The 24,402-nt window shown below is 37.8% G+C and overlaps 1 protein-coding gene across 4 annotated transcripts in view; it reads right to left on the bottom strand.

The window, feature by feature from the left end:
- GRID2 (glutamate ionotropic receptor delta type subunit 2) overlaps nt 1-24,402 on the bottom strand; it is a 684,189-nt gene that overhangs the window by 249,692 nt on the left and 410,095 nt on the right. For all 4 annotated transcript variants that reach the window (XR_010783485.1, XR_010783484.1, XM_066548056.1 and 1 more), the window contains exon 4: nt 21,350-21,555. Coding sequence is in view for 2 of the 4 variants with exons in the window: in XM_066548056.1 (XP_066404153.1) it covers nt 21,350-21,555 (206 nt within the window). In the remaining 2 variants the exon portion in view is untranslated. The remainder of the gene's footprint in view (nt 1-21,349; nt 21,556-24,402) is intronic.

Genomic DNA, 24,402 nt, shown 5'->3' with positions numbered 1-24,402 from the left:
ATTTAGTCCAATCTATATGAATAGCTTAATGGAGTATTTCCATTTCATAACGTCAGGAGCCAACCATGGGTATCTAAATTTAGATTCAAAGCTTAATTCCTTGTCTGCATTGTAGACTAGTAGTTACCTTAAGGACTGATAACACTGATACTGGAAACCCCATTGCTTTCTGAGTCAAAAATATGAAGGAATATACTTTGTCCTTTTTTTGATTCTGAAATTAAAAGCATGACCTGTCTTGATTTTCCTATTGCCAAGTCAAAGCTTGTTGAATTAATTGTGTCTGACATTTTATAATGAGTCTTTTCTTACAGCTCTAAATCTTTTCTAAACTAATTACAAATAAATGTACATAAAATTATATGAGTGAGACGTGTGACAGAGGTCTTTATAATTTCCAACTATGAAGAACAGATTCTTCTAAGAACCCCAAGCACTTACTGGTAAATTCCCAACATCAGTGGTATTTTGATGCCTCATTCTCATAGGTTCATTAATTTTGATGTCAAATTTGAGTTTGAGTGTCCATACTTCTCTCATACAACTTGAACCGATGATAATATTTCTGATTTTCTTTCACATGACACGTCTCAGAGCAGTAGACCTGATCTCAGGGACACACAATTCAGAACTTCTTTTAAGTGTCATGTTTGACTTAGCAAATTTTAATTATGTTGCAGTACAGTTATATGAAGGGCAAAGTACAATTATTAGAATTCAAATAAACTCATTTATGAGCTAGTCCTAATCTACATTATTCAAATCAGACACCATTTTATATTTGCTTACTATTTAGACTGTGTATGTTTGCATGTGGTATCTGAGCATAAAAAATAAACAAGAGATGCAGGGACTTAGTGACAAGCAATGAGCAATGTGCTTCAGCAAAGAAAACTGCAGGAATGTCTCTATGAAATACCACATATAGCCTGAGACCTGCCAGAGTAACCTCCTCCATAAGTACTTCAAACAAACTTATCTGCAAAGCTCTCTTTGATATCATGCCAGACTTATAAAAACAAACCAACTCTGAAAAATTGAAAAGACATTTTCATTTAATTGTTCCCCAAATCCACTCTGCAGCAGCTAAAAAAACAAAATTAGAAAGTCTGAGCTCCAGCCTAGAGATTATATGTGTCTAATACAAGATAATGGGAACAATTTACTGTTGTAATCGTGAGGGTTTTTTTACTGGTTCAATTAGCAAGACAAGGTAATTTGATACAACTCTGAACTAACATATTTGAAACAAATGAGAATGTCATGTTTGCTGCTTTTAAAATGAACTCCTCATTTTCTAAGTAGCTGTGTCACTTGTTCTTGCTCTCTTTTTACTCTTTTCCCCATTGTCTCTAAAATCAGTTTGCATTATACAGAGCAAGAAAGCTGCAAGGACAGCAATGTAAACACTGGATTTCTTAGTTAAAATACCAATGTTTGTGAAGTGCTTTGAAAATGTAAAAGGCCAAGGATATAGAAAGTGATTTTAGTAAAAGCAATGAAAGGACAAGGAATACTGCCACTAGGTAAAAAAGATATTTTTTTATTCTACTTCTAGATGTTTTAAAAAGAGACAGACATTGTGAAATCACTATGTAAAATGAAAACTTTGCCAAGCTTGTGCTTAGACCTGCACAGGTAACAAAAGCAGTTCAAGTGTCACAGGACACAATACCCCAAACTCTGTCTCTCTCCAAGAGATGGCCACTGTCTGAATAACCTCCTCAGCTTAAAGGCTGCCTGTGTCAGACACTAACAGGCACAAACTAGCACCAGAAATAGCAGTCACCTCTTCAGTGTGAATGGGCATATGTTAACACAGCTTCAGGTTTGCAGCAGTGAAAGAACTGTGTGATCTCTTGTCAATGAGCAGTGTGCGAGCACCTTTAGCAAAGTCAGTTCACTGCCATGCCCTTGAGAGAAATATTTTTTGGTAAAGAGCCAGCCTAGTTTGAAGCCACCCATGCTACCTGAACTTGACAAGCTTACATTGTTCTCTCTCCTTTTTGTTATGTATGGCTTAGTATCACTAAAGTTTTTAATTGATGCGTTAATTTCAGAATGTACTGTCCTACTTAAAAAAAGAAACTGTTTTAACATTATAAAGAATGATATAACTTTAAAGCACTTAATTGCTACTGAAAAGAAAGGTGCATTCCTTGAAAATAATTCCATAATTACTGTTAAGCTGTTTGGAGATTATGTGTGCATATAAGAAAATAATTTGTTTACAAAAATGGAAAACATTCTGCTGCACTAGTGGAAACTGCACTGTGAGAGACAATCTGCTTTGGCATATCACATCCAGTGGCTTGTGACACTGACAACCACCTCTGATCCCCCCCAGAGTGACTTTTGTATTTGAGATGGTCAGTCTACTTCAGCATTGCTGAAGTTTACAAGGAGAAACGCCTGTCACATTTCAGTGACACCCAAGGTCCTTTAACATCTTACTATTTCTGAAATTTTTTCCTGCCTTCTTGCTATGACAGCCCCTGGTTATTGGATGGAAACAGTATAGCAGGTTTAACAAAGATGAAATAAATATATGTCTCAAAAGTGTTTAATTTTAAGATGTTAATTAAATGATGCTCTAGCATTCCACACTACCAGAAACATTTGTTCTCGGTTAACCAATGGAAAATATTTATCCATCTGTCACACAAAACAGTGTCCCTGACATTCTACAAGGAACTAATTGCTATGGAAAATTTGATCTTTAAAAATGAAAGATTTGTGGCTCCATCATTATGAAAACTGGAAATGTCAAACATAATTCCTCTGGGATCAAAGAGAAAAGAAACCTCAACCTTAGAGCCAAAGAAACACTGCTTTTTCTTTAGAGGAATATACAAATATTGAAGGACACACTCATTTTTGGAGAATGTTAAAAGGGAGAGCACAAAAGGCTAATTTCTCTTTCCAGAGAATGTATTACACAGAAGGCCAACTATGGAGGTAATGTTGCACTAGATAAATCAAAATGTATGCAACTATCTACAGGAGACAAACAATAGAAAAAAGCCAATGTGCTCAAACTGCAGAAAATTGGATGTTGTTACTTTTACCAATCACTTAAGAAACTCTCTACAATAGCTGTGTTTATGAAAAACACCTAGGATTTAATTCTAACAAGTGTTTATGGACTTTAGTTTTTTTTTTTCATTTCAGTAATCACAATGTATAGAAAGAAGATCTAGACAACAGTTTTTCACCTGAATGAATATGGCTGTAAAACAGCACAACAGCACAAGAAATTAAATTAGGACACAGACACATTGAATAACAGTTTAAATCCAGATATGATGCTCAGATGAGTACAAATAAGACAAATCCTGATTTAGACTGAATATTGAACTAAGTCTTAGAGCAGAAGTGATTTATCTCTCCTGTGCTTTTACAGTATCTAGTACAAGTGGGCATGCAGAAGGACTAGTCCACAAACACTACATTTGAAATTCCAGAAGGAACAAAATTGACAGTGTACGCTCTTGGAAGACAAGAAGATATGAACAGGTCAGGTATCAGTGAAGTAAAAGACAATGAAATAAAACCTTAGTACATTTCAAAGCACGCAAGTTGTGGATGCAGTCAGTACAACTGCACTTACTTATGCATTCAGAGCTACTCAGCTCCTCTAGACATCGTAATTTATGCTACAAAATCTCTGAATGAATGAACTATGAGAACTGAAACCTCATTGTTCCTTCACAATTGTAAAATAATTTCATCTAGTTACATTGGAACTCCCTTACATTTTAACTGCAATGGTATTTGTCATATTTTATGTCACCCAATATGTTTTTTGATTATCAAGTTTAATTATAAGAGTTTCAGTAATAATTTAGTTTGTGACTTTTATACCCATTTTAACAGCTTGCTGTACTGACCAATTAATACTAAAGCCAAATAATATTATATCATGGCTTTATGACTTCAAGAAACACACTTCATATTTCAAGTTTTAATGGCTATACAGATGCAGTAAAAAAGGCATTACATTTATTGGAAGACTGTTAACGGAAGGAAACATTGTAGCTATCCTACATGAAAAGTGGGGTTAGAATCATAGAACCATATAAGTAAAGCAAACATTTCACAACTAAGCAAACAGTTGAACAAGTAAAAGAGTTGGCACAGAGGTGCTACAACACACAAGGGGGAAGGGGGAAACCACAGCAGACAGGAATTTATGAGATTGTGGGACCTCAGCACAAATAAATCCTTAACAGCATTGCACATTCCACAAGGAAGTCCTGTGGGTCAAAACCCACTGGGCACAGGGATAAAGATGAGAGAGATCCTGCCTTCTGAAAGTTGGTATGTGAAGGGTAATAACGAGACAGATCACTTAAGTAGGTAGACAGAGTGATAGGTAGAGAAGAGAAAGAGGAACAAAGATGAAAGGGAATATTAGTCACCTCAGTAGGCAGTTGTCTCAGCTTAACAGTTGCCTGTACATTGTCAAGTTAATCATAGGAGAGGTGACAAAAGAGTTTGGAAGAAAGGTCAGAGGCAGGATAATGAATTAGTTTAATGTGAATTAGTAATGTGCTCTTTCCATGTGCAAGGGAAAATCAGTGAAGAAGCGAGATCACTCAGAAGAAAGCAGTGAACAATAATAGATGGGCAAAGCAAACAAGAGCTGACATCTGAACACCATTTAAAATTCAAAAAAAGCAACATTCAATAATTCAAAAAGGGCTCTGGGAAAAAACAAAAGCTTTGTATTCTACACCACTAAGAAGGCAGACTCAAGAACAGGGAGAGCAACAAGCTAGAAAACAACCTTTCATCAGTATTTTGAATAGCTTCAAACTGGGTGAGATTGTATATAACAAGAGCAGAGAAAGAGATTTTGCAATTGCAACACATTGTAGCTGTGCACCTTTTATTGAGAAATTCTGCACCTGAAAGTTACTTCCTAAACAGAATCAGCTATTTTGAAATGCTGGGCAGATATGAAGATCCAGAGAAAAGGGAAACTTGAGCAATAAGGAATGGATGAGAATATCCCAGCTTGGCCAGAATAATTAAACAAATAATGGTTAAAACTTGCTTAAGTTTAGGTGATTAGACATTGAACAGATGTCTGAAAGACAGGGAGCACGTTTAAGTTGCATGAAAATTCAGAAAGAACAATCAGCAGTCATTAGTACAGAGCAGATTCTGAATTTATGTTCCCAAACATAATTTTGCAGACATTACAGACTTAGAGAAGACAGCAGGAAATAATTATGCCCAACTGCAAATCACCAGCATCCCTACTGTGAGAGTCATCCATAGGATGAAAGCTTGGGTAAGAACTATTCAATTAATAAACTTACTGTAGCAACCTCTCAGAGACAAGAATTCACTGATGTTGATAAATTTTGTTGACTCGTAACTATTGCCATCAAAATATTAGTAAGAAAATAACTTCCTTCTCTATCCTAAATTATCGTGTAGGGAAGAGATGATGTGACTATATTTATACCTTTGTTACCATTAATAAACAGAGAACTTCAATCCATGGGAATTATCAGTATGACAAAACACAATAGATATCACCAATATAGAAAAAAAGAAACATTTTTGTGCAGAATATGCACAATTGTGAAAGAATCAAATGCTATGCATTGAACAAAAGATATTAACAGCAATGGGTTGTGTCAAACAAATCCACCCTACAGCTATCATGGATAAAAGCTCCTTGAAAAAATTAACACCACTAGGAAAATCAGTTAAAAGTCATACAAAAAGAAACAGTGAAACATTTTTGTGGGAAGAAAAATCCCACCAACTGGGTAAAAGTAGAAAAATGCTGTTCATTTGCACAAATATTCTTTGGTGTGGAAAATGCTCTTAAGAAAAACATCTCATGGTCTATTTGTCTTAAATTCATCATGCGTCTTCTTCATCAGAGTAAACTACCACCACTAAGTGTTGCATTTTCTGAAAATCTGGTATTTTGTATATCACATAATGTTAAACCAAAACTGCAAAACCCATCAGAACAAGAAGTGAAACCCTTGAGCAAGAAGAGGTGCCAGACTAAGCAAACTGCAGAACGAGCTTAAGTCAGCATGGAAAATGAGCAGCAGACTGCAATGGAAATAAACTATGAGCTGTGAGGAGGTTATGGGGTTCTATGTCTTGATTTGGGGTACATGAAAACAAACATCAAATTTTAGAGGTGGAACAAAGAAAACCAAAAATTTTCAAGTAACCAGAAGCTAAAAGTTCCAGTTCCATATTACGGAGTGCAGTAGGTGTGACTGCCTCAAGCAAGCAAGAAATGTGCACCAGAAGGCAAAGAACTCAACATCTTCAAATCCTAAGCACTCTGACTTGCAGTCAGATTGACTGAACTGGATACAAAATAATGAAAAAAATAAACTAAACTTAACTAAAGGAGGAAGGACATCTTAAGTCATCAAAACATTAACTCCTGGCAAGGTTAAAAACCCCCAAACTACAAATAGGACTTTGTGTGAACATCAGATCATCATATAAATGAGGAGAACCTGACTCAGCCACCCCATGAAAGCCACTATGTCCTCATGAAAATGTTTTTGTCAGATACCAAGTGAGTGGGAGTTGCATGCAGATTTTCCCTCTGACAGTAGGTGATGGCCCCCACGGAGAGGGAAAGCTGCTGGCTGGGGTCCATATGAGCACCAGCAACATGTGGAGAGAAGGCAGCAATGTGCAGAAAGGGATCCATCCAAAACATCAGGGAATCCTGCAGTAATCACTTAAGACTGAGAGTCTGCAAATGATGACACTGCTAAGAGATGAAGACAAATAAACTGCCTGGAGCTTTACAAACCCTGTAGTCCTAAGAGATTAACAAAAAACTTCTTTAAATGAAAAAGACCATGGCCATAGCATATATATGTTCTTATGAAAAGCTTAAAAAGACAACAAGACAAGAAGGATTAAATGATACACCTAATTTTAAGTAAAAATTGATAGGGCATCTTGAGAACCTTGCTTAATGGAAGATTTACCAGGGTAGATATGAAAGGAATTTCACAAAATATTGTGGTAAAAGGAAAAATCAGTATACTACACTTACCTTGGAAAAAAAAAAAAAGAGGTAAATATATACAGAAGAGCAGACAGAAGAAAAAAAATGTTTTTAAGTGGAAACTCTATGAGTTCTATTGAAGTATAAATTATATCAAGTGCTGTGAATGCAAGCAAACTGTGAAAATACATTTATTTTCAATCTTTTCACTTTATTTGATCCTCAACAATTATTAATTTTCCTTGGTATTCATTGACACTTGCCACTTTCCCAATTCTTTCTGCATCTTTCTGCTCAATCAGAAAAGCAGCATTTCTCATCAAGTTATATTACTTGTAATTCCTGTGAGGGGATGCACATTTGTACCAGTCTAAAAATTGTATTTCTCACCCTACACTACATATTGGTATTTTTCAACCCAACAAATTTAATCCTGTCGAATTTATTTCACAATCCAAACAAAGCATTTGTCAGAACTGAAAGCAGCTCCAGTGCTTTCTCACAGGGGAATTCTAGGTCTCTATTCCTCTTATCCCAAGCAAATGCATTATGCCCTTGAGACAAAACCCTTTTCCCTACTTATTATAACATACATTAGAAGTATCAAAAACCTGGAGAAAATGCACCTTTTTTAGTATTGTACAAACACAAGAGAACATTCCTTGAGCAAACAGTAACAGTTACACCTCAGGGAAAGTCACTGCACTGACAGACAATATACAGTAAAGCCTCTGATTTAGCTTTTTATTTAACCAGGACAGTGAACAGACACGGCAATACGAGATTAAATTCTAATTTGAAAACAAATGCAATCACTGAATTTCATATTTTCTCAATACTGTTTTCTGAAAATAAACACCAAGCCTCAAATCTCCAACTCCATAAGCAATGGCAAAGCTAGGTAATATAGTCTGAGGGGTTTTTTCTTTTCACACACTTCAGGTGTGATCAGACAGCTGTGATGGGGAAGTGGAAGTACATTATGAGTTCTCTCACCCCGTTCTGCCTCCTCCCTTGTTCAATGTGCACTTCAGCCTGCAAGAGTCTGTCAGCCAGCTTGAGGCCAGCGCTCGACTCTCTGTGTCCCCTCTGAGCACTGGTTTGACAGTCTGCTTGCATTCACTGCTGCAAGCCTCATTAGGATCCTCAGTAATGGCAGGCTGGAAGCCACTTCCTAAACAAGAGTAAAATGAAGATTGATTAAATGGACAATGAAAAAGTGCTTTCAGTCCAACCTTAGCAGCTGGCAGTATGGAAGCCTAAATGCCTTCACAGCAAAGACAGTGATGTTCTCTCTGTGCTGGAAGACCCATGACCGCAGTACAACAGGCTGAAATGCAAAGAGCTTGGCCTGGAAGTAAATTTGAAAGCTAGTCAGGAGGAAAGCAGAATGAAAGGAAAGGTCACATAACTCTGCAGAGGATGTAGATGTTTGAAAATCTGGTTTTATTCCAACTTGGAATGAAGTGCCAGAGCTTTGAAATTCTATGAAATATGTTTCGGAGTCGAGGCCCTCAGGTAATCTGCCTGCCTATCTCAGAAGCACAGACCAGAAGAAAATGGAAAATTTTTAATGGAAAAAACCTATTATTTGGCTTCAGTCAGGATCTGATATCTTAAAGTCAATGAAGTTTTACTAGCATTTAAGTAATTTACAGAATAGAAACCACAGGCTTTATTCTTTGAATACTGATACAGCAGCATACTACTAGCCTGATTTCTGTTCTACAAGCATGATTTTTGGCTTAGACATGTGCTAGATAAATATATGTGACACAGTATATAAATAAAACATGGTTTTATTTATAAAAAATACTACTAATTTCTCCCGCTGAAATTAAGGCAAAATGTTAAAAAAAAATCAAAGAATCATAAATCAGATCTGCATTTACATCACTACCATGAGGGTGAATCAAAGAACTAGTAGGGGATATGAAACAGGTATTCTGTAGACCTAACAGCAACTCTCTCCTGAGAGAGGAAAATTTCAATACAACATACATCTCCAGGAAATGAAAATGTTTTAAGGATATTGCACATAAAAAGCTTTCATTTCTCAGAGCATTTAAAGATGCCAGGCATGTTATTTTTGCTGGCCTCTGTTTAAATTAGAGTTTGTGGAAAGGTGTTTTCATCATCACTTAATTGAATCTGGAGAAAACTTGAAACATCCACTTCGCTTTTTCCTTCCTCTGTTTTCCCCCAGCACACCTCAATTCTTGTCAAATGCAAAAACAGTGAATAAAATGTGCAATAACCTATGGAAATTTTTCCACTTTAAGTCCCATTAAGAAATATCCAACCCCATTATGAGAATCAGTCTAATTCCCAAAGCTACAGCCCTACCTCAAGGCCTTCTTTTGGCCTGTCTCCAGCTACCCGAGGCTGGGTTAAAAGGAGCCTTTGCTCTTGGTGCCTTCATAACTAAATGAATGTTTTCTGCAAAGCACTCTTTAAGGCAACTTTGTTTACTGAATTCCTACAGCAGGTTGACAAAATCTATCTCCTCATTTAATCTCCTTTGGATTTGTGTCCATCTAACTTCTAACTAATACTGGCTCAGAAGCCAGATAAAGAACAAGAGACTAAACAAAACAGATTACTTTCATCTTTTAACACAGCAGGTCAATAGTATGATCTTGCTCATTTCCTTTTCCGTCTCTCGTGTTCATGTGTAGCAACTATTTCTTAAATTAATTTGTGCTGACAGCACAAGCTCCTACTGCTCCTTGTTGAACGTGACAAAGAATTTTTTTCCTGTGAGGGTGGCTGAACTCTGGAATAGGTTGCCTGGAGAGGTCATGGAGTCTCCCTCTCTGCAGATAGTCAAAAGCCATATGGACATAATGCTGAATAATGTGTCTAATGGACTCCAAGTGAGCAGGGAGGTTGGGCTAGATAACCTCTAGTGGTTCCTTCCAACCTGATCCATTCTGTGATTCTTTATTTGCTCTGAAATACAGGAACTTCTGTAAGATCAAAATATTTATCTACCTAAAAACAAATGTTGATTCCCTTTCTCAGCAATCCACAGAAAGGTCTCAGTTGGAAGGGACCTTAAAGATCATCTAGTTCCAGCTCCCCCACCATGGGCAGGGATATCTTTCACTAGACCAAGCTGCTCAGAGCCCCATCCAGCCTGGCTTGGAACACTTCCAAGGATGGGGCATCCACAGCTGGACGTGTGGCCCATCCTGGGCTGTGAATGCACATGGCTGCATCATGTCCAACCTTTCATCCCTCAGCACCCCCAAGTCCTTCTCAGCACAACCGCCTGGTCACTTGTAAGAGGAGACAAAATAAGCACAGCCCCCAAGCCAGCATGGGGCTCTTATTTAAAGAGAGGGCCCTTGCTGTGGATGACCCAGGAAACCAGTAGAAAGCATGTTTTTACAAACTCAAAGTGATGGTTTTTACACCTATTCTCACAATCTGCAGAAGCAGCTGTTACTTTCATTTATGGAAATTCGCAGATGAATCGCAGCACTATTTAATATTCCATTTAAAAAAAGAACATCTGGTACAAAAAACTCCTGAATCTTTAAAATTTATTTAAAAATAAGCTAAATAGCAGAAGTCCTAACTAGGGGAAAATTATGTGGGGAGGTGAGAAACTTATAATGTGTAAATCTAAAATTAGCTCTTGACATCAGCAGGCCCCAACTCCTGTTGAAAATGTAGAAACCATAAAATCAGCTAGCTGGGTAAGTGCTTCCAAAATAGAATAAATTCTTTTAAAACAGTCTTCAAAAATATTACTGCTGATTATGAAGTGTCTGCAAAAGCAACCTGAATTAGGTTCCCATCACTGTAGTCATTGTTTCTAGTGGTGGACAAAGCATTTTTATTAATGTGCTCTTAAATTTATTCACAGATAATTATTGAATCTGGTTGACCGATGTTAAAGGAAAGAATTTACTTTGACACAAAGATTACAAGTATATGTTGCAAAAGCATTACAGCCATAATAAAACTACCACACAAAATCTGAAAAAAGGAGAAAAAGCATGGGAGATCTTGGTCAGAAAAATTTCACAAGAAAACTTCTAGCAAACTGTGAAAGGAGTGATAGGGTATAAACTTCAACCTTCACTTCAGACAAACTAATGAGAGCTTCTTCAGTGTCACAGGGAACATTATCTGAAGAAATAATGACTATTAGTTTTCATTTCAGTTTAACTGAAGGACAAAATGAATTATTTAATAATTGATTGTGAGTAAATTAACTGTGTTTTGGGGTTAGAAATGTTCAACACTGAATTTTCATGGTAGCTACGAAATCAGTTATATTTTCTGGAAACCAAGGTAAACTAATGCAACGACTACACCTCTATCTTCTGGTGAGAAGGAAGGAGGCAGAACAGTCCTGCCAATCCGACAACATTGCTTTGGAGAAAGGATTGGATTAGAAATAATTTTGTCAGATCTTATCTCCACTATAAACTAATCCTCTCTAGCTGTCATTTTATTTCAAAGAGACACTCATCCCATGGCAATCAACTGCATATTAGTTTTGCAGATGTTCAGAGTGGGCTTTTTATAACACAAGAATCAGCCACCCTCAGTTATGTAGAAAATACACACTTTAATACACTGTCTCTACCAATGTGTGTGTAACAGCTTTGCTGCATTAATGTGCTTGCTTGCTTTCTTTTTTTTTAAATTTATTTACTCTGTTTGGCTGGTTGAAGCAATTTACTCTCCTTGGGAAGACATTTGTCTCTCAAGAGGAACACAACAGAGATGTTTATAGTAAGGCTATAAAAGCAGGGAGGAAGGATAAGCAGTAACCAAGACTATCACATCCAATTAAAATCGCTGGTATGACAACAGGAGAATATAATTAAGTATGATAGCAATTTAAGAAAGCAGAACAAAGAATAGCCAACACAAAGTGAAGAAGAAAATAATTATTACATCTTTGAAGATCATGGGAGGTCAGCCCCTCAGTTATTTGTTTTAGTCCAGAAACAGCATACCCAGCAAGATGCCCAAGAAGAGGATGTCAATTACTGAGTCTTTGAAAGCCATGTAGAGAAACAGAAAGCAATTACAGGAGAGCATAACCAAACAGTTGTTTGCACAACAGCAAATATTATGAGATTCTCATAAAGTACATAATACATCTTCTACTCAGTACTTAATCACTAAAGCTCCCCTTCTTTTCTCTCAAACACACTAGCAGTTTAACTATTGTTTTCAGTACCAAATGCTGGTCAGAGCTTACATACAGTGTGGGGTTTCTTTCTTTTTGTATTCCATGACTAAAATTTTATTATATAACTACCCAAATTCGGATAGCATAAATATTTGTACTGACAACAAGGCACACATCAATTATAGTCATATTGTCCTGCATACATCTCCATAACAAATTTGAGTATGTTTTATCAACAAAGTTTTGTTTTTATAGAAAAAATAACACACTAAAACTTTTGTTGTTGTCACTAGAGAGGTAGATCTGGTACGTATTTCACAATTGTGCTACAGCGTGACACAGGATGGAAACCAGCCACGTGACTATCTATATCCACCAACCATGTGAATATCTATCTGTAATACAGGCCACAGCACTAAACACCACACAGCCAGAATGAAGAAAACACTGAAATAATTAAAATGCAGACACAAGGTGTGACTTTCTTATGCTGTAAATCACACAAGTGCTCTGTACATTTTGGCCTTGCACACACACTTCAGTGAGTGTGTCCTTATGCCACCAACACCCCAGTGAGGGTGTAAAAGCCTAGAGAACCATGGTACAATTCACAAGGTCTATTGGTATCACCAGACTTGTAATATCAGTCAGGCCTGACTTCTCACGTGTGAGGCATGGCTGATTGAAGGATAAATATATCCACATGCTGCTTCTCTTCAGCTGCTGTTATCAGCAACCTAAACCAAAAAAAACAACAACCAACCTTCACAGCCAACACAAATGTGCCAGCTGAGCTCCAGGCTACCAATACTGAGCCTTACCTCTCAGTAACAGAAAGGCACAGCCTTAGTTCCAGACTTCATATCAGTGCAAAGGACCTGCAGACAGACCCCAGCTCCTGATCTTCTATGTGTAGACCCTCTGTGTTGGGATAGATTTCCCAAACTGGTTTTGCTTCATTTTATATACCAAAATAAATGACCTTGGCTGCAGCAAGCACTGCATTCTGTCCCAAGAACCCCAACACTACATTGCAAAACTCAATTTTACTATGCCTGAAAACACACAAACAGAAAGGATTGCTTCAGGTTGCAGTTTCAGTAATGATGCAAATGATACAGTGCCTTTGAAGCTGACTTATTTTACCACTGAGACTTTTCTTTTTCATTGTTTTGTTACTAAAATGTTTTATCCTTGAACTTTCACCTTATGGTAAGCAAGTGCATATAAAATCTAAGCCAACATCACTCTAGTGATTGTATAAAACCCAGTCATTTTCTCATCCAGTCATTCAGGCATCAGCTGGATGGCCTATATTCAAGGATGCAAGAGCATAAAAGGGCAAGGAATTGGACTACACAATAAATCAAGAATTTGCTCAGATTTTCCCCGAAATGTGAAGTCTAAAATGTAAAATCTTAAATCCAAGACCCCTTCTTGCAGGTTAAAAAAAACGTCAGGGAGGTCACTTAAAGTGTGGTTTAAGTGGTTCGACATTCTGAACATATTTTTTGAACATCCCTTTACTAGACATTTCTAAGATCCTACAAAATAAAAAAATCCTTTTAGTCTGTATTTCAATTTGCCTTTAATTCAATTTGTTATGAATTCTTGCTTAGTGCTGGAGAAAGAAGGAAAAAAAATATACATTTTTCAACCTTGTAATTAACAACAACAACAACAAATTACAGTGGAGTCCAATGAATAGGATTTATTTGATTGCAAGCAATGGTAGAGAATGGACTCAGAAAAGGCAAATATGCTCTCCAGGACAGTGCAGGTCTAAAAGCTCAAACACTAAGGTGAGAAAGATGACCTCAAAGATGAGAGCACTCAGCTTTATTACAAGAAAACAAAAGGAGCAAACAGTCACTGACTGAAAAATCTGATTTTGGCCTCTGAAGACCATCACTTCTAGATAAAATCTAATCAACATACACACTCATGATAAAATTATAGGAAAAGAAGATAAAAACAGCAGTAGGTTCATATGTCTGCTGCTGATTCTTCACTTTCCGTCTAAAAGGGAACTGCCTGAAATACTCTTTCTTTTAGAGACTTCTGACTTGTGTTTTAGGTAAATAAGATTGTTTAAAAATTCCCAGTAATAAGGAACAAACTTCGACAAAGACAATGCTGAAAATCAAATTATGCTGCATATCTAATGCATCATAAGCATCATGCATCAGTAAATGTGATAAAGAATTACTCTTTTCATTACTTTTTGGGAAAATATCAACCAGCTATCACATGTATGAGTGATGTACTCATACATGTGACAAACCATCAAGTCACTCCTCAGCCGAACTGGAAATCCAACAGGCTTCCCATGAAACCTGGGTATTTTTCCAGTCCATCATTGGTCAGTTCAATTGCCAAATTCAACTGAGCAAATCCTTGCTCATCCAAACTCTGTTTTACTTTGACAAGAAGAAACTGTTTGGGTAGTAGAGTTAAATTGAAAACATAAAACACTGTGTGGGTTTTAGGTGGCAGATGAATACACTTTTATCGTTGCAGAAAATGTTCGTATGTACGCAAAGGAATATTACTTTTTAGCTCATATACACTGTACACAGGTATGGAGACACACACAGCAGCAGAAGAAAATCCTGCTCTGGATTTCCTCAATCCAAATATGATGCCTGTTGCTGAACATACTTGCTGCCTGTGGCACACACACCAAGGCAAACCAACATTTTTGGATTTCAGTAAAGATTTCAATGCTGTCTCTCACAGGATCCTTCCACACAAAATGCCCAGCACACAGTTGGATAAACACATCATGGGATGGGTGAGCAGCTGGCTCGCTGGTCAGGCTCAAAGGGTCACAGTGAACGGGGTGACACCAGACTGGTGACCTGTCACCAGGGGTGTTACACAGGGCTCCATCTCAGGCCATGGACTCTGTGACATCTTCATGAATGACTTGGATGCAGCACTGGAAGGGATACTAGGTAAGTTCACAGGCAATGCAAACCTGGCAGGAGCTGTTGGCTCCCTCGAAGGCAGAGAGACCTTGATGAATCAGAGGGCTGGGCAATGACCAACCATATGAACCTCAATAGGGCAAAGTGCTGGATTCTGCACCTGGGATGGGGCAGCCCTGGATCTATGGGCAGACTGGGGAATGAGAGGCTGGAAGGCAGTGCCAAGGAAAGGGACCTGGGGTCCTGGCTGATGGCAAGTTGAATATGGGTCAGCAGTGCCCTGGTGGCCAGGAGGGCCAGCCTTGTCCTGGGGGACATCAGGCACAGCATCACCAGCCAGGCAAGGGAGAAACAGAAGAACATGTTATTAGAGAGCATCCAAAGGAGGGTTATGAAGATCAAGAAGGGTCTTGAAAATAAGCCATATGGGGAAAGGCTGAGGTGACTTGGCCTGCTCAGTCTGGAGGAGACCGAGGGGAGATCTCACTGCAGTTACAGCTTCCTCATGAGGGGAAGAGGAAGGGCAAGCACTGACCTCTTCTCTGTGGTCACCAGTGACAAAACCCAAGGGAAAGGCCTGAAGTTGTGTCAGGGGAGGTTTAGGCTGGATATCAGGAAAAGATTCTTCACCCAGAAGGTGTTTGGGCACTGAAACAGGATCCCCAGGGAAGTGATCACAGCACCAGCCCAACAGAGATGAAGAAGCATTTAGAGAATATGCTTGGGCACACGGTCTGACTTGGTGTGTCCCATGAAGAATCAGAAGTTGGGTTTGATTACCTCTGTGGGTCCTTTCAAACTCAGCAGGTTATGTGAATTATGTGCCCTTGATACTTATCAGGAGCCTTCTACCTCTCCCTGTTATGTGTCTTTTCTGTCCACCTGAACAAAAATCATTGCCATCTGCTCCCACTGGAAACATCTGAATTTTCATTGCAGATTTCAGTGGAAGTGGCACACGGGTGCATCAGATTCTTAACTCCTATGTTCAGCTTCATTCACTTCACCTGATACCTGTCTATCATGCTTTTGACTAAAGGCAAAATCACTTTCCTTATTAATGAAAAAAGAAACAGGAAAACAAACAGCTGACTTCTGTCCTAGTCTTCATTAGGATACATGTAAAATAAAAAAGAAAACCATCATGAAATAAGATTTTTTTTTTTAAAGAGGGGAAATCAACAAAAAAAAAAAAAAGAAAAGACTAAGTTACCATGAACTTTGGACACACAAAGGCTGAATCAACCTTTTGGAAAAGCTGAATAAATTTTCCTAATTCTCAGTAAATAAGTTGATTAAAGAAATAAGCCTGGTTAGAGCACTATGTAACACTAAAGCAAATCCCTGTCTTTAGATCTCAAAGATTCACAACTTGCTTCATGATCAGATCTAATATCTGGTAAAACAACAACTATGTCATTACATGAAAAAAAACCCTGTATTTTTTCAAATAATTACATTTAAAAATAACTGTTATTTTCAACAGAGAGACAACAATCAAATACAATAAAAATCAGGGCTTTTGCTATCAGGAATAATCTCATTCCACAGAATAAATGTTACTTCTCATTCTATTCACAGTAGCGATGAATAAAAGCATGCCGAAAGTTCAATTACATGAGGCAATTTAAATTACATTTGCTCCTTAAACACTCTTTGCTTTTTTTTCCACTTGCCCACAACATGGCAAGAACTCCTCAGTACTTAATTTATAGGCTTAATTCTATTTTCCATGTATATTTTACCATTTCATTTAAAGAGTTCTTTTATTCATGAAAGTAGCAGTGTAGCTTCTTTTCATCCAAGGTAATCTTATTTTAATACTGTCCCACATTAGCCTGGGATAGAAAAAAGGAAATTTATTTTGAAAATCATGTGTAGTAGATTATACTAATGCCGAACGCTACATGATTTTAATTTTCTTTGAAAATAAATATAAACAAATAAAATAGTACCTATAGAGGTTAGTGCAATAAACTTAATACATACACACAGGCAAACACACAGGACTTATCTGCTGCAACTCAAAGATTTGGCAGCAGCTATTTTTGTTGAATACACCTTTTCAATAATTATAATCCAGTTCTGTCATGCAGATCAATTTAACTTTTAATAGATGCTTAACAGTAAACAGTTTTAATATCTCCAGCATGACTGAAGTCTGGATATGATGGGGTTCAGTGACTTCAAATGTGCTGCAGAGTGGAACCTTTGCAATAAGAAATAGCAAATATTTTCATTTGCACAAACCCTGCAGTGTGGAGTGAATTGAGGAGAGGTACTCTCCAACCTGGGAAGTGTCAATGCTCACTGCATTGATGGCTTGAGGTTGTCAAGCCTCAAAGAGCTTTGTTGGCTTTTACACATTGGCAATGCTCTGAAAATTTTGCTAGATAAACTGCTGAATCTTGCTTGCACAGCCAAAAAATGTTCTCACTTCTCTTTGTAAGAGGCCACTAACCCCTGCAGCAGAAGCACGAGAAGGGACCTTGCAAGGGGCAGGAAGATACACAGTCAAATTGACTGAGGTTTCTGGGCTGGTAATCCCTCCTCTGAGGGGAGGCTGGAGGCAGCAGTTCCTTCAGCACTTACACCAAGGCCTTACAGAACCTGCCTGTCAAAATTCCATCAAAATCCCTGGCTGATGCTAGGGCTCTTTCACACATGGCTTACTGCATTTTCAATGTGTGAAGTTTTTCCTCTATAAATAAATGAATGAATTAGTTGCATTGTCCCTTCTTTGTAGTCCTGTTATTAGCTCCTGAAGTCACAACACAGAAGAACACATTCACATTTCTGCACTCAAGTGATAAGGTAGCTTCCTTAGCTAAACAGAAAAAAACCTGAAAGCAGAGATGTACTGACAGCATTTTGGCTCAGTGGAGGACATCTGGCTTGTGTCCTAAAGTATTGCTTCCCAAAATCTTGCTTCTCAAACTTGCTTTGCTATCCCCAGAACCTCTGTTGCCACCTGACTTTCTTGGCCTGATCCTGCTCCTACTCAGACTCCTCACACTTGACTTTCGAAGCCCGTGAATTTTGTTGTCATGCCAAGCTAACAAAGACATCTAATTTAAGGACATCTTATTTTTCCCTTACATGGCTTTTCCTATCTATCATATTCATCTCAAATCAGAAGAACATGAGCAAAAAAAATCTCCACCCCAAAATATAAAGCAAAAAACTGACACACAGTTCACATCCCTCACCAGTGCTATCAGATAGCAATAGCAAATTTTGTGCAAGACTAGGATATTTAGTAATCATGAAAGTTTCAGTGGGAAAAATTTACTTCACCTGTGGAGAACCTGGCAGCTATTTGAGAGAAGAGAAGAATTTCACCAGAAAAAAACCAAACTGAACGAGTCACCAGTATACCCCTTCCAAAGTATTTTCCTACTGCCACAAACTCATCTGTGGAGAGGTGTCAGTCTCTGCTAACTCCATACCTCTGCACTCCTTAGCCACAGTGAATTTCACTTTTCCAGAAGAATTTTTTTCCCTCTGCTCCTCCATCTCCAGCTCAAAGGATAAAAAATGATATCTGGGAGTCTGACTGGCCCCTCCCTCTCACTTCACATTAATCCTTTAGCCAGAAAGGAGAAATACTGTGATACTTGCTCCCAGAGCTTCCTGCCTTTCCACACTGTATGGAGGGCAAATTAATACATAGTGTTTAAAGAGAAGGCAGGCTTTTATTTCCACAGCCAGAGAAGTGTATTTACTTCTTAATCTCCATTTTATTAAGAGTGTAAGTACAGATCTCTTCTCTGCAAGCTCTAGAGATAGCAGAGGTGGAGAGAAAGAAGTGCCTAACATAAAAAGCAATACTGCTTAAAAAAAAAAAAAGAAAAAGAAAGAAGAAAAAGATTTTAAACACAGAATTTCAAAGAGTCTGAACAAAGATAAATTCTACACAAGCAAACTCCAGTTTACAGACTGCTTATTTACACAGGCCAGTGTCTGACTATTTACTCTGCAATAGTTGTTACTTGCATAGTAATCAAGACCACGCTTACTACAGCTGTTGCAGAGTGAATGAATCCTCTTCTCAGCTAAACAATGACAGGGTTCAGCCAGAGCAGTCATCTAAGAAGGGACCAAGCAGCAGAGATTATGTGAGGTCTGGGGAGAGAAGCAGACAGCTGAATCCAGCGAGGCAGCCAAAAGCTTCTATTGGGCAGAAAAAGCCCAAGGGCTTTTCTGCACATGCAGTTTTTTCTTATTATAATCGTAAGGTTTACATGCTGAATCCACTAGGTTATGCTGAATTTCCCAGCTAAACTGATCATGCACAAGGCACAGGTTTTGGAATCGGCACGATCATTAAATGGTTTGGGAATATCTTTGCCCACTGGCAGTCCATAGAGCTTTATAATTTCTTTTCCCCTATAGCACAGCTGCTGGTTTGACTCAAAATAACAGTTTTGAATATCCATTGGAAAAGCAACCTCTCCAAACTTCTTGTGCAAAGACTTTGTGTTGGAGCTCACTTGTTTAGTTCATTTCCTGTCACTAATATAAATAAGCTATGGCAATAATCACATTTCTATTTGAGTAACTCTTCTTATTAAGAGGCTCCTTCTCCTACCAGTCACATATACTCCAAATAAATGCTGCTATCCTGGAAAAAACCTGCAAAATGGAGCTGACGTGAGAGTCTTTGAACCACAGTTGCAAAAGAAGATAATGATCTTCTCTGGTAGACATACAGACTCCAGAAAAGGAGAAACAGTATGAGTCTTTTGGTTTTTAGGATTTTTTTGGTGTTTAACGTAGGAATTGTTTTGGAGGGAGGGGGATTACGGATTTGGTTTAGTTGTTTTTTTACTGGTGTTTTGATTTTTGGAGTCTTGAGTGGCCAGTGCCAAAGTAAGAACGCTAAAGTAAATTGTTTACTTTCTTGGCAACGCCTTCAAAAGATGACAATGACTTTGTTACTATGCCCAAGTATGAAAAAAAAATATATAAAATGTATCTTTTTTTTAAAAGAGTGTTTCTCTGTAAGGACAAAGCAGGAGTTTTGTTTTGCTGAGTTATAGTAGTTTGAGCCCCCAGCTATTCTTCTTCAGCTTGCAATGTGAAATCTCATAATGCATCTTACCAAAAAATAAAACACTTGTGACATGGGTGATGAAAACACTGCAGAACAATCTAAATATGGCCACAAATTTTTTAAACCTTATGAAGTACAACACACATTTAGATAGAGCAGCAGACCCTCATTACTCAGAATTAGCAAACTTCAAGTGTGTAACAAGGACAGTGAAACACCCAGCCAAAACAAACCAAGGGCAAACAAAATTTTAAAAAAGAAACCAAGAAAGCCAACTTCTAGCTAATGTTTCTAAAAGGCATTCACTTCAGACTGGATACACAGTACTTTTTATCCAGAAGTAGATTTTAAGCTTGAATTTCTCAAGACCAAGGTAATAGCAAAGTACAGAAGAAAAGTAAAGGAAGTTAAAAACAGATCCAAAGAAATTATTTAAGAGAGAAAGTGTATTTCTATGGAACAAAACAGAGATTTTTAAGCTCTGGTTGATGATGAAGAATATACATGCATACAAAGCCTCATTTGAAACAGCACAGTGACATGTAAAAAGAACCATGCCACTCATTTAAAAAGATTGCACAACTTATAGTCAAATGCAATGTGCAGGTCTTCTGTCTCTAAATCCCTAAGAACCTTTTGAAAATCTGATCCATATTACTTGAAACTATGACTTTAGACTATCATCTCAAAGTCTTCATGCAAATCAAATCTTCCATATATTCCATTACTTCTTACTACTATTCAGTGGTACAAAAGAGAACATGATCAACATCATTTTATGTAAAAGAATACAATTTCAATTAGATAAACACATTTTATCCACAAACACATGTTACTTCTCTAAATAATAAAAGTTTCAGCTGTAAATATTTCAGTAGTGGGGGTCACAATGCCAATACAGTACCTTTGAGGTTCAAACAGAAGCCTGAGGGACAATTCTTCTGCATTTTTCCTAAATGCTTTTGCTCATGCAGCATGCGGTCTCTCTTTAAATGTACATGCACATTTAGGAACATGAATAAACACCCTTGCATGCTGATCTTTGAATAGAGAATATTTAAACTTTTACTTGGGGGGCCTTACCTGAGTTTATTTTTATTACCATTATGAAGTCAAATAAACTACACTTTTTGACAGGCCACTGTGGTCTTGGTCAGCAAAACAAGAAGCTAACCTGTCATTAAAGGACATACCTCTGTCAGGAATGATTTGGCTGTGGAAGGGTTCATGATGAGAATGGCCCGTCTCAGGGTATCCCGGTAGCGGTTCAGTTCTTCTATTCTCATAGAGGCAAAGAGCCCCGTGATCATTTTATTGATGTTGTTTTCTACTTTCTGTAATGCTACATCCATTCCCTGTTGAGATACTTTGTCTAAAAATTCTTGTATTCCACGGATATCTAGAAAAAGCAGAAGGTAAACAAGATGTTAATTGGTAAGTGGAAAAAAAGACACAAGTAACTGTTCCATTTATCTCACAGAAACTTTATGTCAGGTAGATCCCTACAGGCTTTCCCTTAATATTCATTAAACCTCTTCCTGAGCTATGCTCATTGCAGTTCTTAAAGTACTACGACAGGAGAAAGAATGGCCACACAACAGCTACTGTCCAAAACAGCCATTAGAAAACAAATCTACAAACACTTTTGGAAATTTTCCTAATTTGGCCATTCAACCATCACACTTGGTCCTAATCTTTCTTAAAGGACTTTGACACTAAAATCCATATATGGCAATGAGACCATGGTGGCCATCATAAACAATTCTTCCTTCAGGCAAGGGTTATTGGAGGACAACTGAGGATAAGAAAGGCAGGAAGGAGATTGTTTTCTTTTGTGAAACTCAAAATTATGTTATCCACACTATGTAGCTTGATGTATCTAAGTGAAACTTGGGTGGTTCACTTGCCAATAAGTCTTACTATTGCTTTAAACTTCACAACTATTTATGTTCTTCAAAAACAAAAGCCACATGTACAGTTGTTGCAATGATACTGCCTGCTCTCATCTGATACCACTGGCTGAGTTCAGTAAAATTTACCCAGCAAACTGCTCCTGTAGAGCTTTTTTGGCTCACTCTGGGTAAAGCCCTCTTTAAGAATGACTTAGAAAGGAAGACTTGATCAGCAAAATGCTGACTGAGTTTACTACCTGTTGTACTATATTTATAGTCTACCAAACTGAAACGTCTGGGCACTCTTCACACTGTTATGCTGCCTCTAGCTGGCCTAAGCCTCTGGAAGGGACTTTTCCAGCACTGAATCCCACAAGCATGCTTGACTTTTTCTTTCCTTTTGCTCTTTTGGATGGCTTTAACTAAAACTCCAGTGTTTATGTTTGAAAATTAAAATCATTCAATAACTTCACAAGTCGGATCAGGGCCTCCTGGACCTCAGGAAAAATCCCTTCAGCCTCACTATCTGACCCCTCGTCACCACTGAAGATTCTCAATCCGTTTTCAGGAGCTAAGCCAGCAGTTGCCTAAGGTGACTGTTCCCCCTCCAGCAGTCACTCTGACCTGCTGTCCCAGAGGACACTCAGCAGGACATCCTTTCTTCCCTCCTGGCATGCAAGCCTCCCACACACCCAACTGCTCTCAGTTAGGGGAGAAAGAAGCAGCCCTGCAGTCAACACGACACACACTAGCTGAAACACACACTATGGGAAAGGGAAAAGAGAAAAAGAAAGGAAATCAGTAATGCCACATAAACAGAAATTTCTGAAGAAACATTTCAAGGTTCCTCAGGTTTAGGAGGGCATTTGTGGTTAAAATCCACCGGAAAATATTTCTCCCATTAGAATACTCAATCTGGTCTCTCTTAGATGCAGCCTCTGAGGGAATTCCTCAGAATTTGCTTGTCTCAATCACTCATTTTCCGGGGGAATGGTCAGACCTGAAGCTACAGGCTTCTTATGTGTCTGCATGAGACAGTTGAGAAAGCTTCCAATTAGACTTTCACAACAGCTTGGCTACTCAGATCTTTTGTCCTGACCTACTGACTTCCCCTGCTCTTCTTATGTGGGGTGCCACAAACAGTAATATCAGGAAAACCAACTTCAGTCTGCACAGGACAACAAATGCCCTGCCTGCATCACCATCAGAGATCAACTAACTAGACAAAATTACAAAATATGGTGCTGTCCTCCTCCAGCACCAGTTTACTGAGATGCTTCAAATGAAGAAGAAATAGCCATACAACAGTTTATAAACAAGAGTAATTCAACAGGGTTAGTCCTGGAAGTCCATTACAGTCACCAAGCTGGGTCTTCTGTCTAGAGCTCCAAAATACCATGAACTGGAAAGAAATGGTATTTTAGGCATTTAGGCTATTATGTTAGACATTGATCACCAAAACTTCACTCTCTAGACACTGCCAAAATATCAGTTTTACTAAACACTTGTAGGATGGTTTAACTGTGAATAAAATACATGCATGCCCTAAAAATAAAGTTCCATAAGAGAATCAGATACTAATTACAGCTTCTATTTAATATCTAAATCAGGAAAATTAGATTCAATCTAATCAGAGATGTTAGAAATTTTTGGCACTTTAAATACCAACAAGATTATTTGAAGTGCTACAAATATGTCTAGTTTTATGCAAATGATACAATAAATTCTTTCTACTTTAACCCCTTCATTCTAAAGTTCCTGAGGCTTACACACTCTGAGGATTACTCAGGATCCAGACTAATTAAATCATATAATGGATAAAACTGATTGGTTGAAGTCAAAATCACTGAAGCACAAGGAGCATATGTAGACAGGATCTAAATATGCTGTCAAAATACCAGGAGGAAAATTTACTTAGGCTATGAATGCCTTTGTAATGATCTAAAATCTGTCTCATAAATCCATGTATTTTCTGGCACCAGAACAGGTGAGCAGGAACCTCTAAACAAAGTTTCATTGGTCCTTTTTCAAAACAAGAACATAATTCCATTTGATCTGGATTTATAAACACACTGGAGTTATTGACTGATATTCTGCATTGACCCACAAGTCAGATTATAGGATCAAATAGGTTTTTTTGCCATGAAGATCTGCATATAAACATTGAAACAATTATATTGATTCTTCACTAAATGATGGAACAAAAGAGATCCAGTTTTGTTCTCTGTCACCATGACATTTTCTGAAAAATCCTCTTTGCCCAGAATTTTCTCCTGGGAAGCTGAGAGGCCTCAAAAAAGAATGAAAAAAAGAATTATCTGATTGCTTGGGAATGTGGTCTGGAGATCATTTAC

Source organism: Molothrus aeneus, chromosome 4, assembly GCF_037042795.1.
Source record: "Molothrus aeneus isolate 106 chromosome 4, BPBGC_Maene_1.0, whole genome shotgun sequence".
Classification (NCBI taxonomy): domain Eukaryota; kingdom Metazoa; phylum Chordata; class Aves; order Passeriformes; family Icteridae; genus Molothrus; species Molothrus aeneus.
Note: the sequence above shows the minus strand (reverse complement) of the source record. Positions and strands in the feature narration are given on the sequence as shown.